The sequence below is a fragment of the Myxocyprinus asiaticus genome, chromosome 25 (assembly GCF_019703515.2).
Source record: "Myxocyprinus asiaticus isolate MX2 ecotype Aquarium Trade chromosome 25, UBuf_Myxa_2, whole genome shotgun sequence".
NCBI classification, from domain to species: Eukaryota; Metazoa; Chordata; class Actinopteri; order Cypriniformes; family Catostomidae; genus Myxocyprinus; species Myxocyprinus asiaticus.
In genome coordinates, this window is record NC_059368.1 from 36,836,442 (window position 1) to 36,853,367 (window position 16,926).

General features: G+C 41.6%; 2 protein-coding genes across 3 annotated transcripts in view; one reads left to right on the forward strand and one right to left on the reverse strand.

Annotated features, from left to right (window-relative positions):
• The window catches only part of LOC127415840 (5'-nucleotidase domain-containing protein 1-like), an 83,122-nt gene that overhangs the window by 63,151 nt on the left and 3,045 nt on the right, over positions 1–16,926 (reverse strand). The window lies entirely within an intron of this gene.
• LOC127415808 (collagen alpha-1(X) chain-like) lies at positions 11,764–16,749 on the forward strand. Its single transcript, XM_051654766.1, has 3 exons — positions 11,764–11,875; positions 12,231–12,354; positions 14,331–16,749. Exons 2-3 carry the CDS (start codon positions 12,246–12,248, stop codon positions 16,199–16,201), a joined length of 1,980 nt encoding a protein of 659 aa, XP_051510726.1. The 5' UTR covers positions 11,764–11,875; positions 12,231–12,245; the 3' UTR covers positions 16,202–16,749.

A 16,926-nucleotide genomic window follows, 5' to 3' on the forward strand; every position in this document is an offset into this window, starting at 1 on the left:
AGACATCCCAGTCTGGGCTGCTGCCAAACAGTTCTTAGAATGAACGAAAATTTATGTTTTGAGGACAAGTGGGTCCTCTTTAACTTGGGTGGGCATGGTCGCACATGTGTGGTAGCCCTGTGTTTAGAAACTGGTTGAAGAGTAAAGACAAAATGAACTGTTTAAGATAAAACATGGTTTAAAGGCCGCTTTACATTGTAGTCATTTTCAATATAGGTAGGAGACTGCAGGTGGCAGAACGGAAGCGGTAATGAAAGCAGCACGCTTTCCAAGGTCTTTTTCGACAATACTGACTCTTGGTCATGAAGAGGGGGGAAGGTCCAGTCATTTCAACAGAACTTTCATTACATTTTTCTATTGTAGGCTAACAAGAAAATCTGTGTGAAATGTTACTTCATCTTACATCAGTGGATCCATCCATTGGCTCAAAGAACTTGTAATAAGTACTCTATCCAGTAGTGGTGATGATTTTGATTAATCTCAGTGATGGGCCTTTTTAATCAGTACTCCAAAAAGATTTGTTCAGATTAGTTAATTGATTAATTCATCGACTATTTCTGCAAATTATGCTTTTGCGCCAGTAGATGGTGACAAATTACCATCTTTTATGCTTTGAACGAGGACTAGGCAGAGTTATTCACGATCCGAAATAGTCAAGTTCTCAACAATTGTACTAAGAGAGACTTCAGCACTGCAGAGCGTTCAAGCATCATTAGCATTTTCCCACAAATGTTAACAAAGCATATCTATCATACTGTGAACTGCTGAGCATGACATTTTATCAAGCTACACAAAAAAAAGATAATACTTGCCTAATAAAAACGAATGAGTTTCAATAAAGTCCGTATGCCATTGTAATAAGTTGTTTATCACTCCATTTTATTCATAATTCATCCAGCCCATTTTCTTATAGAACGGGATTGCCGAATTGAACAAACAACTTGCCTCATCCTCTCATTTAGTTGCTCAGCAGATCCTTATTAATGATGACTGACTCATGCATTTTGTTCACGAAGAAGTGTACCAGTACATTCAGTTCTTTCATGAATGAGACGTCTCATCTCATTAAGACTCAAATGACAGACTCGAACTTAAATGAAGTGACGTATTCGTTCAGCAGGTGAAACCAATGATATGCTCCTTAACAGCCTGCACTCAAATGCTATTGGCTCACGCTATAGTCAGTCTTACAGGCATGAAAAGCCACCAAAGCAGTCTCGTGCTTCTAGTGAGGGCCGGTCAAAACGTGTGACAGGCATGGTTCCTCGGGCCGTAGTTTGGGGACGCCTGTAACAGCTAATAAATGCATTTGCACACCTGTGATTATCTAACCGCACATCAGTTTAATTCTACCAGTACCGATTGCTTTAAGACTACACAGGAAGCACGGCTACTCCTAAAAAATAAATGTGCCAAACAGCCAATACAGTGGTGTGAAAAAGTGTTTGCCCCCTTCCTGAGTTCTTATTTTTTTGCATGTTTGTCACACTTAAATGTTTCAGATCATCAAACAAGTTTAAATATTAGTCAAAGATAACACAAGTAAACACAAAATGCAGTTTTTAAATGAAGGTTGTTATTATTAAGGGAAAACAAAATCCAAACCTACATGGCCCTGTGTGAAAAAGTGATTGCCCCCTAAACCTAATAACTGGTTGGGCCACCCTTAGCAGCAACAACTGCAATCAAGCGTTTGCGATAACTTGCAGTGAGTCTTTTACAGCGCTGTGGAGGAATTTTGGCCCACTCATCTTTGCAGAATTGTTGTAATTCAGCCACATTGGAGGGTTTTCGAGCATGAACTGCCTTTTTAAGGTCATGCCACAGCATCTCAATAGGATTCAGGTCAGGAGTTTGACTAGGCCACTCCAAAGTCTTCATTTTGTTTTTCTTCAGCCATTCAGAGGTGGACTTGCTGGTGTGTTTTGGATCATTGTCCTGCTACAGAACCCAAGTTCGCTTCAGCTTCAGGTCACGAACAGATGGCCGGACATTCTCCTTCAGGATTTTTTGGTAGACAGCAGAATTCATGGTTCCATATTATCACAGCAAGTCTTCCAGGTCCTGAAGCAGCAAAACAGCCCCAGACCATCACACTACCACCACCATATTTTACTGTTGGTATGATGTTCTTTTTCTGAAATGCGGTGTTACTTTTACGCCAGATGTAATGGGACACACACCTTCCAAAAAGTTCAACTTTTGTCTCGTCAGTCCACAGAGTATTTTCCCAAAAGTCTTGGGGATCATCAAGATGTTTTCTGGCAAAAATGAGACGAGCCTTAATGTTCTTTTTGCTCAGCAGTGGTTTTCGTCTTGGAACTCTGCCATGCAGGCCATTTTTGCCCAGTCTCTTTCTTATGGTGGAGTCATGAACACTGACCTTAACTGAGGCAAGTGAGGCCTGCAGTTCTTTGGATGTTGTTGTGGGGTCTTTTGTGACCTCTTGGATGAGTCGTCGCTGCGCTCTTGGGGTAATTTTGGTCGGCCGGCCACTCCTGGGAAGGTTCACCACTGTTCCATGTTTTCGCCATTTGTGGATAACGGCTCTCACTGTGGTTCTCTGGAGTCCCAAAGCTTTAGAAATGGCTTTATAACCTTTTCCAGACTGATAGATCTCAATTACTTTCTTTCTCATTTGTTCCTGAATTTCTTTGGATCTCAGCATGATGTCTAGCTTTTGAAGATCTTTTGGTCTACTTCACTTTGTCAGGCAAGTCCTATTTAAGTGATTTCTTGATTGAGAACAGGTGTGGCAGTAATCAGGCCTGGGTGTGGCTAGAGAAATTGAACTCAGGTGTGATAAACCACAGTTAAGTTATGTTTTAACAGGTGGGGCAAACACTTTTTCACACAGGGCCATGTAGGTTTGGATTTTGTTTTCCCTTAATAACAACCTTCATTTAAAAACTGCATTTTGTGTTTACTTGTGTTATCTTTGACTAATATTTAAACTTGTTTGATGATCTGAAACATTTAAGTGTGACAAACATGCAAAAAAATAAGAACTCAGGAAGGGGGCAAACAATTTTTCACACCACTGTAACTGAAACTGTGATGCACATAATTGACAGCGTATGAAATGTAAAAGCACTGCTGTCAAGCACAGTGTTCGGTTTGCTTGGAGATACAATTGCAGATGTTTTCAATCCGACTTAACACTTTTATTTCAGATTTCATAATCAGATATTTTGTCTACTTTGTCGCAAATACAGTTGTGAGCTTAGTTAATTATTTTTGTTTAGAACTTCAACAGTTTAAGCAGCTTTTGGGAGCAACATTGCAGATACCAAAAACAATATTCTCTGCTTATTTTCGATATGCACCAGCAGCCAGTGAATTCTACGGTATATTGATGTGAAAGTTGTGATGTTGCTTGGCAGGGGAATGTCAGAGAAAAGTTAGTAGATTGGCTTGACATTCAAAATGAAATCGCTCGCATGCATTAAAATGAAAGTGGTCTACACTGGAAACCGTCCGTGGCATAGTTTGGAGAGCAGGCTTTTCTGCTTGGAGTATGATGTTTTTAAAATCACGCCGCATAAACAGTATACATGGTACAGCAAAATGTCTACTGATTGATACATTTCTACAATCGAAAAAATATACTGTAGAGCCGAGGAGGGCGGGGCCGGGCTGGAATGACGCACGCCTGGTCCCCAATCAGCCTGATGGGGCGCGCGAGGGTAAAGGTGACCGGGGACGACAGTTCGAGAGAAAGAGAATTACAGGCAGCTGTACTGTGTGTGTTTATGTTTGTGTGTTTTTGTTTAAGTTGTTCATTAAATTATTATTTAAGCTGTCAAACCGGTTCTCGCCTCCTCCTTTCCCTCGCGCGCCCCCATCAGGCTGATTGGGGACCGTGCGTGCGTCATTCCAGCCCGGCCCCGCCCTCCTCGGCTCTACACTCCTCCCAGCGTTGCCTCCCCCCTTCCCCTCCGGGGGGGGCGTGCCTTGCGCCCCGACTGCCGGCGGGTCATCCCCGCCTTCCTCGACCTGGGAGGAGACAGGAGGGGAAAAACAACAACAAAAACAAAATAGGCGAGGGAAAGGCCAACATGGAGCAACAGAGAGAGAGAGAGGAGAGAGAGAAAAAGAAACTCACCAGTTCTCTGATGCGCCGTCGCGTGGTCCTCGATCACTCCTCCACCCTCTCAGGCGGACGGCAGCCGCTCCTCCCCAGGTGGACCGAAGTCAGACCTTCCACCCCCAGCGGACATAACGCCCCTCCGCGTTCCCGGCGTCCCGTGGGGACACTCCACCGCCCCTGGCAGCGGCCCTACCACTCCAGGCGGTCGGGGAGTCGCTTTCCTCCTCCCCCCGCGGACGGCGGTCTTCTCTTGACCCCTCCGCGTTCCCAGGGGACGGCAGGGCACTCCTCCGCCCCCGACAGTGGCTCCCTCGCTCCAGGCGGTCGGGGAGTCCAGTCCCCACTCGGCTCGCGGACGGCGGCCGTTCCCAACGTCCGGGTGGTCGGGCTACTCCGTCCCCCGTCGGATGGCAGCGGCGCTCCCCTGAGTGGACGGCAGTGTCGAGGACTCTGCGACGGGAATCCCTTCTCCCTCCCGGGTTTCGGCACCAGTGTAAGGGGGGTTCGAGGGAAAGGAGGCGAGAACCGGCTTGACAACTTAAATAATAATTTAATGAACAACTTAAACAAAAACACACAACCATAAACACACACAGTACAGCTGCCTGTAATTCTCTCTCTCTCGAACTGATGTCCCCAGCCGCCTTTATCCCTCGCACGCCCCATCAGGCTGATTGGGGACTGGGCGTGCGTCATTCCAGCCCAGCCCCACCCTCCTCGGCTCTACATATACCCTCATACCACCCAGCCCTAAATGAAAGGTGATTTTATTCACATCGAATCAAACTGCATCTAGCTTTTATGTGGTCAAAAACAACAATGTAAGAGGACATCATTCTCGCTGAGCACTATAATATTTCTTTGAACCTGCCCACCAATCATTTATTTAGGCTGAGATCTAAATAATTATGCCTGAATAATGCCACATAATGAATAATAAACCACATACTACCTGGTAATCCAGTGCATGACTGCGTAAGAAGAGAGTGCGGGTGCTAGACTGCAGTCCTGACATGTCTCCAATTGAGAATGTGTGGTGCTTATGTTATGTTATGAAGCGCAAATCATAGCAACGAAGGCCTCGTACAATTGCGCAGCTGAAGACCTGAATAATGGATAAATGGGGGAAAATTCCACTTGCTAAACTAAAAAAACTTGTGTCTTCAGTGCCTAAACACATATTAAGTATTATTTGAAGAAATGGTGATGTTACACAGTGTTAAGCTCTCGACTGACCCAAGTTTTGGAGTGTGTTGCAATCATCTGATTAGTGAATCAGAATTGGGGTTGCTTTTTATGCAGAAATAAATTCCATTTTGTTAATTTTGTTTGTTTTATTAACCATCACATATGTGCATTAGACAATCCAATACAGCAAAGCTTGGCACCTACTGTATCGCACCTACTGTATCCTTTAAAGGAATAGTTCACCCCAAAATTAAAATTCTCTCATCAATTACTCACCCTCATGCCATCCCAGATGTGTATGACTTTCTTTCTTCTGCAGAACACAAATGCAGATTTTTTGAAGAAAATCTCAGCTCTATAGGTCCATACAACGCAAGTGAATAGTGACCAGAATTCAGAAGGTCCAAAAAGCACATAAAAAGCAGCATAAAAGTAATCCATAAGACTCCAGTGGTTTAATCCATATCTTCTGAAGTAATATGATAGGCGTGTGTGAGAAACAGATCAATATTTAAGTCGTGTTTTACTTTCAATCTCCACTTTCACATTCAGCCACCTACAAGACGGGGCTGGTCAAAGGTGGAGACTTCTAGTAAAAAATGGACTTAAATATTGATCTGTTTCTCACACACACACAACTTACATATATATATATATAGTAGTACGGATTACTTTTCAACTGGCTTTATGTGAGTTTTGTGTTTCATAGTTTTGGTCACCATTCACTTGCATTGTATGGACCTACAGAGATATTCTTCCAAAAATCTTCATTTGTGTTCAGCAGAAAAAAGTCATACACATTTGGGATGGCATTAGAGTAAATAAATGATGAGAGAATTTTCATTTTTGAGTGAACTATCCCTTTAAGGAATAGGCCTAGTTCACCAAAAAATGAAAATCCCATCATCATTAACTCACCCTCATGTTGATAACATTCTTATTTCCGTGTAACACAAAATGAGATAGTATTATAATATATTAAAGGCAGTAAGTTAGCCAACTTTCATTGCATCTTTTTTCCATTCAATGAAAGTAAATGGTAACTGAGTTTACCATTCTGCCAAACATCTCTTTTGGTGTTCTACAGAAGAAAGAAAGTCATATGGGTTTGGAACAACATGTGGGTGAGTAAATGATTATATAATTTTCATTTCATGGTGAACTACTTCTTTAACTCAGCAGAGAGAGGGATGATGCTCTATAGTGCTGCAATGTTCATGCCTAACATAAAACGATCCATTTTAAGTCCCCATTAATGTGGAATATTGCAGATGGAAAAAAAGATAAAACAGAGACATCTCACCTCAACTTGAATGCACATCTGATTAAAATTATATATTCTGATAAATCACAGAGCTACTTTTCAAAAACGTCTTAATATCTGAACGCTTGTGATCCATAAAAGCGATGAGTGGGCTGCACATTTGGCCTCCAGCTCCTATTCTGAGTGTCTGTAATGCCTGGTTAAGCTTCCGGCTGCAATTTGGCACAGTTTGTCTTTTGGTCCCTGTAACTGCACCAACTCTCTGCCTGGAGCTCTTCCATCAATCCCTCCATTCAAAAAAATACAAATGTCTCTTAGTGGCACAGTGGGTTTATTAAAACACTAAATTTGTATTTATTTATCTTTAGCCTTTCCACTCTGCTAAGTGCAGTAGAATCATCAGCCTTCTATTACTCTCTCCTTCCTCTAGGCTGTGTAGCATCATCTGCTTCCCAGCACTCTAAAAACAGCAAGCCAGCTCTCTTCAAATCAACAAACAAGTACACAAGTCTAGACATATGTCTACAAGTAGAAGCATGGAAAGTTGCATTTCCTCCAATGTTATCATGTGCTACTATTTTGAATCATGATGCACATGGTTGGTGTGACAATACAAAGGTTTAAAAGTTTTATTAATGGAGTCCATCATCAAAACGCCCTATAGATCTAACCCTGCATTCTTAACAGTTTAAGTTACTGTACAATACATGGACAAATGTATGTGGACTATCAAAACACCACACCAATATATGCTTGTTGAACATTTAATTTCAAAACCATGGACATCAACAAGGAGTTGGCCCTCCAGTGGCTGCTTTATTGGCTACTTCCACTCTTCTGGGAAGGCTTTCCAATAGATGTTAGAACATGGCTGCAGGGATTTTCTCCCATTCAGACATAAGAGCTTCAGTGAGGTCCAGCATTACCATTGGGTGATGGACCCTGGCTCGCAGTTAGCATTTCTAATTCATCATGTTTAGTGGCAATCAGGACTGGGCTTTGTCCAGGCCAGCTATGTTTCACACCAGACTCCTTTTTTATGGACCTCACTTTGTGCACAGGGGCACTGTCATGCTGGAACAGAAATGGAACCCCTCCATGTTGCTCTAAACATTTGGAAAATGTATGAAGTTTTCATGCCTTTATGCTTGATTTTGTGCATCTGTTGGTAGGGTGTGGCTGAAATATACGAAACTGCAAATTAGATGTGGGTGTATGGCCATGGCCATGTAGTGAACTATAATCTTAAAGATAATATCCAATTTCAGATACATTTGTAGTCATGAAAATTAATTCTAGCTACGAAGCTCCTGTCTGAACAACTGCATCTTACACAAAGAACCAACTGAATGAGAACATTTTAGTTCAGGGTTTTTCCTGCATTGAAATATTTAGGCGGCACGCAGGTGCAACACGCGTCAACCAGTATTCCCTCGATGTGAGTTCCGGTGGCAGGATAGCCTAGAGCGGATCACATGACTGTTTCATTAAACTGGGCTTTTCTCAATACCGTGGCACAGACAACAAAACTCCACTATTGGTGCTGACTACCACCCCTGGAGTCGCGAGTTCGAATCTAGAGTGTGCTGAGTGACTCCAGCCAGGTCTCCTAAGCAAACAAATTGGCCTGGTTGCTAGGGAGGGTAGAGTCACATACGGTAACCTCCTCGTGGTCGCGATTAGTGGTTCACACTCTCAATGGAGCATGTGGCAAGTTGTGCGTGGATCGCAGAGAGTAGCATGAGCCACCACATGCGGAGTCTCTGCAGTGTCATGCGTGACAAGGCACGTGATAAGATGCGTGGACTGACGGTCTCAGAAGCGGAGGCAACTGAGACTTGTCCTCCGCCACCCGGATTGAGGTAGTGGGAATTGGGCATTCCAAATTGGAGAAAAGGGGATACAATTATTATTATTTATTTTTTTAAAAGCAAGCAGTAAAACTTAGCTTAGTTTTGTACATGTAGTCTACAGGTTTGAGGCATTTTGGATCCATATTTCACAGGCATAATTAACACAAAAAGCTTAAACAAATGTTTCCATGCCAGTGTTGGGATTCAACACAGTAAAAGCATATGCACTGTATCATATATGGAAAGTGACGGTGGTGAATTTTACTACATATATGAGCTCACTAAAATGAGCATAAAATAAGAGGTTTTCCAGCACCACCACTCCACTCAAGACTACACAGAAGCTCAGTGGAAGACCACATCACAAAGGAGGTAGATGATCTAACCAGACAGCAAAACCCAAACTCTTGGGTGAACCACACCAGAACTCATTATGGGCACCCTGTCTAGTGAGCTTCTAACTCTTTGTGAATCTGTCACAAAGGACTATAGAATTAGGCTGTCAAAGTTATGGTATAAATATTTAACCCTTAAAGAGTTGATATTGAAGAGAAATGGAGTGAATTCGGTCTCAATGTTGCACTAAAACCTGAAACGTGGAACATAAACACACAAAAGAAAACACACTCCTTTAAGCTGCACAAGTTGGCCAAGTGCTTTTAATTGAATCAAATAAACAGTGTTTTAAGAACTGAATGCATTAATAAGCCAAACAAAACCTGGAGGAAAACAAGTAAACGTTGCTATGGTGCAGTCTTATCTTTTGGTTCCAGGGAGAGCACTCAGACAGCAGTCAGGAACTGACTGACAGAGCAGAAAAGAGAGACTTCAATTTTGGTATCACTAAAGCTTACTGAAAGAAGAATATACTGTAGGGAAAAGAAAAACAAAAAAAAAAACAATTGAAAACGATCTAGTCAAAATAAGAGCAAATGTGCAAATAACTATCTAAAAAATGCGTGTATCTGCAAACAGTTTCTTTGTTTGAGGTAAATGTGCTAAGAATGAATTGTGCCCACTAATAGCATTGTTTTTATTGCATGTGTTGTTTTACCACAACATGAAAACAGGGTAATTCAGCATGTTGTTTCAGAGAGTTCCAGTAGATATGAAAACGTTTTTTCAGAACATATAATGCACCAGGTGGTTCTGGTGAAATACATACTGGAAAAGTTAATAAACAATGACCCCATCATTTTCCCTTTTCAGTATAACTAATATAACGTTAACCCTGTCCCTGACAACCATGTCACTCATGTTTATCACATCTGTTTGCCATGTTAGCCAGCTATATTTTGTCAGAGCATCTTTTTGCAGCTCAGCAGACAACGGTGCAGTGATGGATTGTGTCTGTTGAGTGTTGATTTCACACTACGTTACCTAGTTGGTGAGACACAATGCTGGAAAGTAAATAAACAATGTCCATCTTTTACTCTCCGTGACAACGAGCTTATAGCTAACTACGTAGCTACTTTCATACCTTGTCAGCTGAGTGGAAGCTAATGTGTAAACATTTATTCACCAAACTGTTTTGTTCAGGATTCGCAGTTTGGTACCCCCTTCAACTGAACAATTCCAGTCGTTGCATTTATAAAATGTAATATTTAAAAGTCTGGTTTTCCACCGTTGAAAGTTTCCCCTGAACTTTTATAGCAGAAAACGGTGTAACACCGCTGCCGCTGTTTATTTCTTGACTCGGCAACCTACCCCGTACTACTGATGTTTATTTAGCTATTTATTTTTATTTATTCAAGGAACCACTTCAGACAATTCAGTGTGTCAGTGAGATGGCCCATTTATTCAAACTGAACCATAAACCGACTCCAAATTCAACTGACCAATTCATTGAAAAGAACAGACTCCTAAGAGTTATTCATATAGTACACGAATCATGCATCACTAATTCTGATCCTAAAGTTGAAAATATATAAATACAGGACTTACAATATGATTGCTGAAATTGCTAGGGAAACAATTTCTCAGGTCAGTATACGGTAATCTTCCTTGTCAGACAAGGATTTATCAGTCAAATTTTACTGGGGTAGAACTTATGCCCCAGTAAACGTAGTCTAGCGATGTCCTTGCTGCTGAGTAAAGTGAATTAGTCCCTCTGTTTAAGCAGTCAGAAATCAAGATATTTCTAAGATGAAGTCAGACTGCATCCAAGTAAAGAAGATGGAAAGTGAAGTGCGGTTTTGCTATTTTTTAACAGTACACCTGCTCTAGAAAAAAAGCCTGAAGCCACTCACAGCATCAGTCCTCCCACATTAATTAAACAGGCCAGAGCATCAGAGCCCCTGCAGTAAAGACAGTCTTCTCAAATTCATTCCACATTACGGGTTAAAGCAGAATTAAGAAAATGAATGCTTAAATCCAAAACTGTGAAACTTCAAGAAGCCCAAACAGCATGGGAAAATGATTGGAACATATAACTGACAGATGCTGTGTATTAACCTTAATTACAGAAGTAAAACTCAACTTCACCACTGTTATTCCTCTGACACTTGCCTGTCATCAAGATCCTAAAAATAAATCAAATCATGACCCCTGTGGCTAGTGTAAAAAGTTCCCACAAAAGGCCCCATTAGACATCAATTCTGCCCTCTGCTGTTCCAAGGTAGAAATAACCACACAATCCACATATTCTGAGCTGAGGTTTGACACTGATGCTGACATAAATCACCACAGAGGTAAAAAGTTTGGAAAGCATTGAATCTATAACCCTATGCTTCTTCCAACCAGTTATCTATTATGTCTATAAGGCTCTATTGATACTTAAAGGGAAAGTTAACTCAAAAAAGAAAATTCGGTCATCATTTACTCACCCTCATACTGTATCAAACCCACATGAATTTCTTTCTTCCATGGACCCAAAAGGAGATAAATTAAAAATAATTAAAAACAATTAAAGACCATTTAAAACCCTTAAATGCATAAGTTCACTACATTCACTATTACTGAATCTTTTTTCTTAGAAAGGTGAATGAATAGTTACTGAGGATAATATTCCGCCTAACATGTCCATATGTGTTTCACTGAAGAAATATAGTCATCTGGGCTTGGAACAACATAAAGTGAGTAAATGATGACAGAATTATCATTTTTGGGTGAATTATCAACTTAATTAGCAAATGAATCCATAATACATATACAACACACCTGATGCATATAAAAAATAAAAATAAAATAAAAAAACAGAAAGGATCAAAGAAAGCATGGACTTTAAAATGATGGGAAGTACCAAATTATGCTGAACTGCCATGCTTCACAAGAGACACTATACCCTTCATTAAGACTGACATCACAGGAGGAGGAGGAGGGAGATTCTGGGTGCTGCTGGAGACGCAAATTTGGTATAAATAGTTGGAATCCACTCCTGTGAACAACACGAGTTCCAAGGACAGACTGGAAACGTAAGGATCTACAGATTGTCCGGGACCAAAGCCCGACACCTTTGACTTTTGGAGCGCCAGCCTGCTGGTGGGTACAGCCACTCTATGGCCCACTGCTCTGGCAGAATACCATTGTGAGAACATCTGGTATTGCTGGGTCGGGTGGGAAATTTTTATTTCGATGCTACTGTGCCTATCTATGTATGATGTCTATGTAGAGGTCCAGGGCCGCATTCACTGTCTCTGCAGTCTGAATGAGGCTTTCATGAGTGTGTACTTGATGCTATAAAAGCAATTTGGTCTTCATGTACATTGCATGCAGTATCTTTAGGTATTCTGCAATAACGTGCTTCTTAAGCTTCAAGTTTTGTTTGCTATGAAAGGGACATGTGTGTCATTTATTTTGTATTAATTATTTCATTCATTTCATCATTTCTTTGCAGGCGTAGCTTCAGAAAATGGACCTCAGAGTAACAAGCATTCTTCTTCTCCTTGTGGTATTGGCTGAGGCAACCCCTGAGAGATACTATCATGTGAAAAAACAGCCTTATCATACAAAATCTCATGGTGAGTTTACAACTGTTTAATTCGTAGTATAGTTACAGTTTACAGGTCCAATGTTAGAAGACACTACACTAATAGAGCTTAGCACACATAGGGTGCCAAAAATATATACATTTACACAAATAAAATTAGTCATTCTTGTTGCGGCCATGCAGGCTACCTCAGTCTTTCCAATAATTTTGTGCTGCTTTGATAAAGCTTGCTTTGCTTTTAGACATAATAGCCATTTATTCCTACCAGTTATGATCCTGTGCATGCCTAAAACTCAATCATTATCGAAATTCACAAAACACAACAAACAATACTTTAGGTCTCCACCCCTTTTGTAATTGCCAAAGTGCATGCTCTCCCCAGAACGTGTTAACTACCAGAATGAGTAATTAATCCTCTCGATACTGTGCAACGTGCATGACTACAAACACTGTTTAATGCTTTTCAGTTGAAAAACTACAACATTTAAATAGGTTCTCATACAATCTTCTACATCTGGGTATTGGAAAATCTCCAAAACAGATGCTACCACATTACAACAGGCACACCCAAAATAACTCAAATGGTGGTGTTTAATTACACAATTATTTTTCGACAAGCAATCTTTAGCATTTCAAACAGAACAAAAAGGCTATGCCCAGTGCTTTCTAGATGGTCAAGGAATCACAATTCTATTGAGCATCACCTCTGTCAGAAATACCTAATGGCTAAAATTAGTATTTTTCACAAACACTGTGGGTGCAGGAAGTTAAACCTGTTGTTATATTTCATAATACACACTCAGATGTAAAAATCATGGTTCCGTTTAAGTCCACACAGCTGTTGACCACAGCATGTGGAGTCACTTGCAGTTTGGGAAATGCCTGGTCATTCAGCTTTGGCTCAAAGTGCTTATGTGGTTTTATAAAAGCTGCAAATTACAAACTTCAAAACAACACTTTTATGTCTGCCAGCAAAAAAAAAAAAAAAAAAAAAAGAAAAGTTTCCAAGGTAAACTTCCACAATTCTTGCATAATGTTAACATATAGTCTTGGCATCAGCTATGCCAGATGAATCTGCTGAGCCTCAGACACTCTTCACTCTTTGTACAGTTTAATGTCATAATGTACTAAATTTTGTAAAAATAAATAAATAAATAAATAAATAATAATAAACACTTGCCTATAGCCACAGCGCTTGAAATCTCCTGGGTGCAAACACATAGCATAGGTTTACCTCTGAGCCACAGCCACTCTTTCACTTATAATAAAAAGTCTGCCTGCTGGACAGCTAGAGTTAAACAAATACTGTAGAACAGGTACTCACAAGGAGCTGCTATTGCTCTTAAAAAGAATTAGGTCAAGAAATATATAATCAGATGATTTTACCCAGTTTTTTAATTACTACATGTGAAGTCTCTTTCTGTCCATAAACACTGCTCCATCACAACCTCTTTTGTATCCAAATACCTCATCATAAATCAAACAACAGAAATAGATTCATTCAGTTCTGTATTCAAATGAATACCCTAACTTATTATTTCAACATGAAAACATTTTTTTGCCCCTAAACATGTTTGCTAAATGACTAGTGAGATACAACATGCAAGTGGCAAAGAAAATTGGCCATCTGATCAATCCCTAAAGCCAGTAGACCATGACAGCTCTCATTATCAATAAAAGCTGACATAATCAGATAGTCCTCACAAAGGACCCTGCAAGGATTTAACTTATTTCTAACTTCATATACTGTAAATGGTAATGTAATCAATTAATAATAAAATTATGTTTAAATAATTAAAATAACTAGTGACAATAAGCATGGCAATTCATCTTATCATAATAAATAGTCTTAGATTAGTCACGGCATATCACATGGCCAATAGTGTGTGTTAAGAATGTCTTAAAGCAATTTTAAAAAGAGAGTTTTTAATATACTGATTATATAAGAGATAAATTAATGTGATGTGATCTAATCACAATTCTCATAACTTTTATTTTATTTTTTAGCTGTTGCTGGGACACCTGGTACCCCTGGTTCCCCAGGTGAACCTGGGCCCCCCGGCCCACCTGGCCCACCAGGTTTTCCTGGAAAAAATGGTGTTGGATACACCGGACCTATGGGCCCACCTGGACCACCAGGTCCAGCAGGCTACTCCTCACCTGGTAAACCTGGCAGTCCAGGTTCATCTGGAAAACCAGGTGCACCTGGATTTCCAGGTGAGAAGGGAAATCCTGGGCCTGCAGGACCCCAAGGTGCACGAGGAGCACCAGGATCACCTGGAATACCAGGACCTGCTGGCATATCTTCTCCTGGAAAGCCTGGACCACATGGTCTTCCCGGGGCCATGGGCCCTCGTGGAGAACCTGGCTTAAAGGGGCAGCCTGGAATTCCTGGGCTACCAGGTCACAAAGGAGATCCCGGCCACGGTATTCCAGGAGGACCTGGTGGCCCAGGTCCAATGGGCCCTCAGGGGCCTTCTGGTCAGCCTGGTCAGCCTGGAATTGGAAAGTCTGGACCAGCTGGATTTCCTGGAGAACCAGGAAAGACAGGAATGCCAGGTAGGGATGGGTCACCAGGTCCTATGGGCATCCCAGGCCCAAAGGGTCACACAGGGGCACCTGGAATAGGAGCACCTGGAAAACCAGGCCAGAATGGCGCTCCAGGTATGCCTGGGCCAATGGGACAAAAAGGTCCTCAAGGACCAGCAGGACAACCAGGAGCTCCTGGTCTGCCAGGAACTGGCGAACCTGGATCACCTGGACTTCCAGGAGAACGGGGAGTTTCAGGAACTCCAGGAACAACAGGCCAAAAGGGAGAGCCAGGGCCAATAGGACACACAGGTCAGCCAGGTGCTATTGGGCCAACAGGTCTATCTGGTCCTCAGGGTTCTAGGGGATTCCAAGGAGAGACAGGTCCACAGGGGGCTAAAGGTGATATTGGTATGGTTGGGGCACCAGGGTCAAGAGGTGCTAAAGGTGATCAGGGTGCACAAGGCTTCACAGGAAAACCCGGTATTCCAGGTGCAGCAGGTCCCCCAGGCCCAATGGGTCACATGGGACATCAGGGTCCCAAGGGAGAACCAGGATTTACCGGTGCTCCAGGTATCCCAGGTAGCAAGGGACCACCAGGAGATAAGGGACATCCAGGGCTTCAAGGGCAACCAGGTGGCAGGGGTGAAAATGGCATCCCTGGAGCGAGAGGTCCGGTAGGCCCCGTAGGACCAGAGGGTCCACCTGGGCTTAAGGGCCATCCAGGACTCCCAGGGCCCCCTGGCCCAGCAGGGTTCACGGCTAAAGGAATCGCTGGACCTCAAGGTCCTCCTGGGATCCCTGGTTCCAGAGGTCATGATGGTCTCCCAGGTCCACCAGGACCTCCTGGGCCCCCCGGCCCCGCAGGCGAGATTGTTTACCACCATGAGAAAAGCATGCCAATTAAATCCCATGAAATGGCAATGCCTTTAAGTCATGAGGTGATGAAGGCACCCATGTCAGCATTCACAGCTCTTCTTACCACAGCTTATCCAAATGCTGGAACACCAATTGTGTTTAACCAGATTGTGTACAATGGAGAGAACCACTATGATCCTAATACTGGTGTGTTCACCTGTCAGGTTCCAGGACTTTACTACTTCTCTTTCCATATGCATGTCAATGGGGCAAATGCTTTGGTAGCACTTTACAAAAATAGAGAGCCAGTCATGTTCTCTTATGATGAATACAACAAGGGTTTTCTTGATCAGATGTCTGGCAGTACTGTCCTTATGCTGCATGCACATGACACGGTGTACATCCAGGTTCCAGATGACCAGTCCAATGGCATTTATGCTGATGAAAATGTACACTGTTCTTTCTCTGGGTTTTTGATTGCCTCAACGTGATAAACATGCTCAAGAAAACCTCAAACTTTCGAATTCAACTGTCTGCTTTTATACATAAATGTTCCTGTTGTCATTAGTCAAAGAGAATATAAAAGGATGACTAATTTAGAAATCTATTGTCTGTAGCTTGAATTACCTTCTTGTACATCAACTTAAGGCTGATTTGTATGGAAATATTTAGGAAATCTCAAATGTTATGGAAATAAAAACAACATAAAATTATCCAAGAAATTAGACAATGGACCTATCGCATCTGCCTAAAAAACTGAACTGATATTAATGTACTGAAATGGTGCTCTGTGCTTGCCTTGTTTTAGCAGAAATTTCCTGTGTTTTTATGTTTGGAAAATTCAGTCTCTCAGCACACAATGGCCTTTTTTAGAAACATTAAGCCAGCCAGGATATTTAAAAATGTATGTATAAATGGATTAAAAGTGAATAATAATTGTTGTTGTTTTTTTCCCAGTAAACTCTGTAATATTTCACAAGGTGTTTAATAATATGTGCATTTTATTACCCAACACAAATAAAGTTTTTGTGCCAGTGTTGCTGCTTGTGTTTCACTGTAGTTCAGAGCTAATGCTATCCGAGGTCAAGTGCTGCTTTATCGCAAAGGTAAGTGCCCCTTACCTTCAATCCCTGACCTTAAATTCTTTCTACAACAAAAAGCAAACATTTGGGCTGACAGGCTAATTTATAATAAAAAAAAAGATAAAAATTAAATT

Coding starts and splice junctions, on each gene's coding strand:
- LOC127415808 (XM_051654766.1), top strand. CDS start 12,246: ATGGACCTCAGAGTAACAAGCATTCTTCTTCTCCTTGTGGTATTGGCT. Junction 12,355..14,330: donor TTATCATACAAAATCTCATG/GTGAGTTTACAA, acceptor TTTATTTTTTAG/CTGTTGCTGGGACACCTGGT.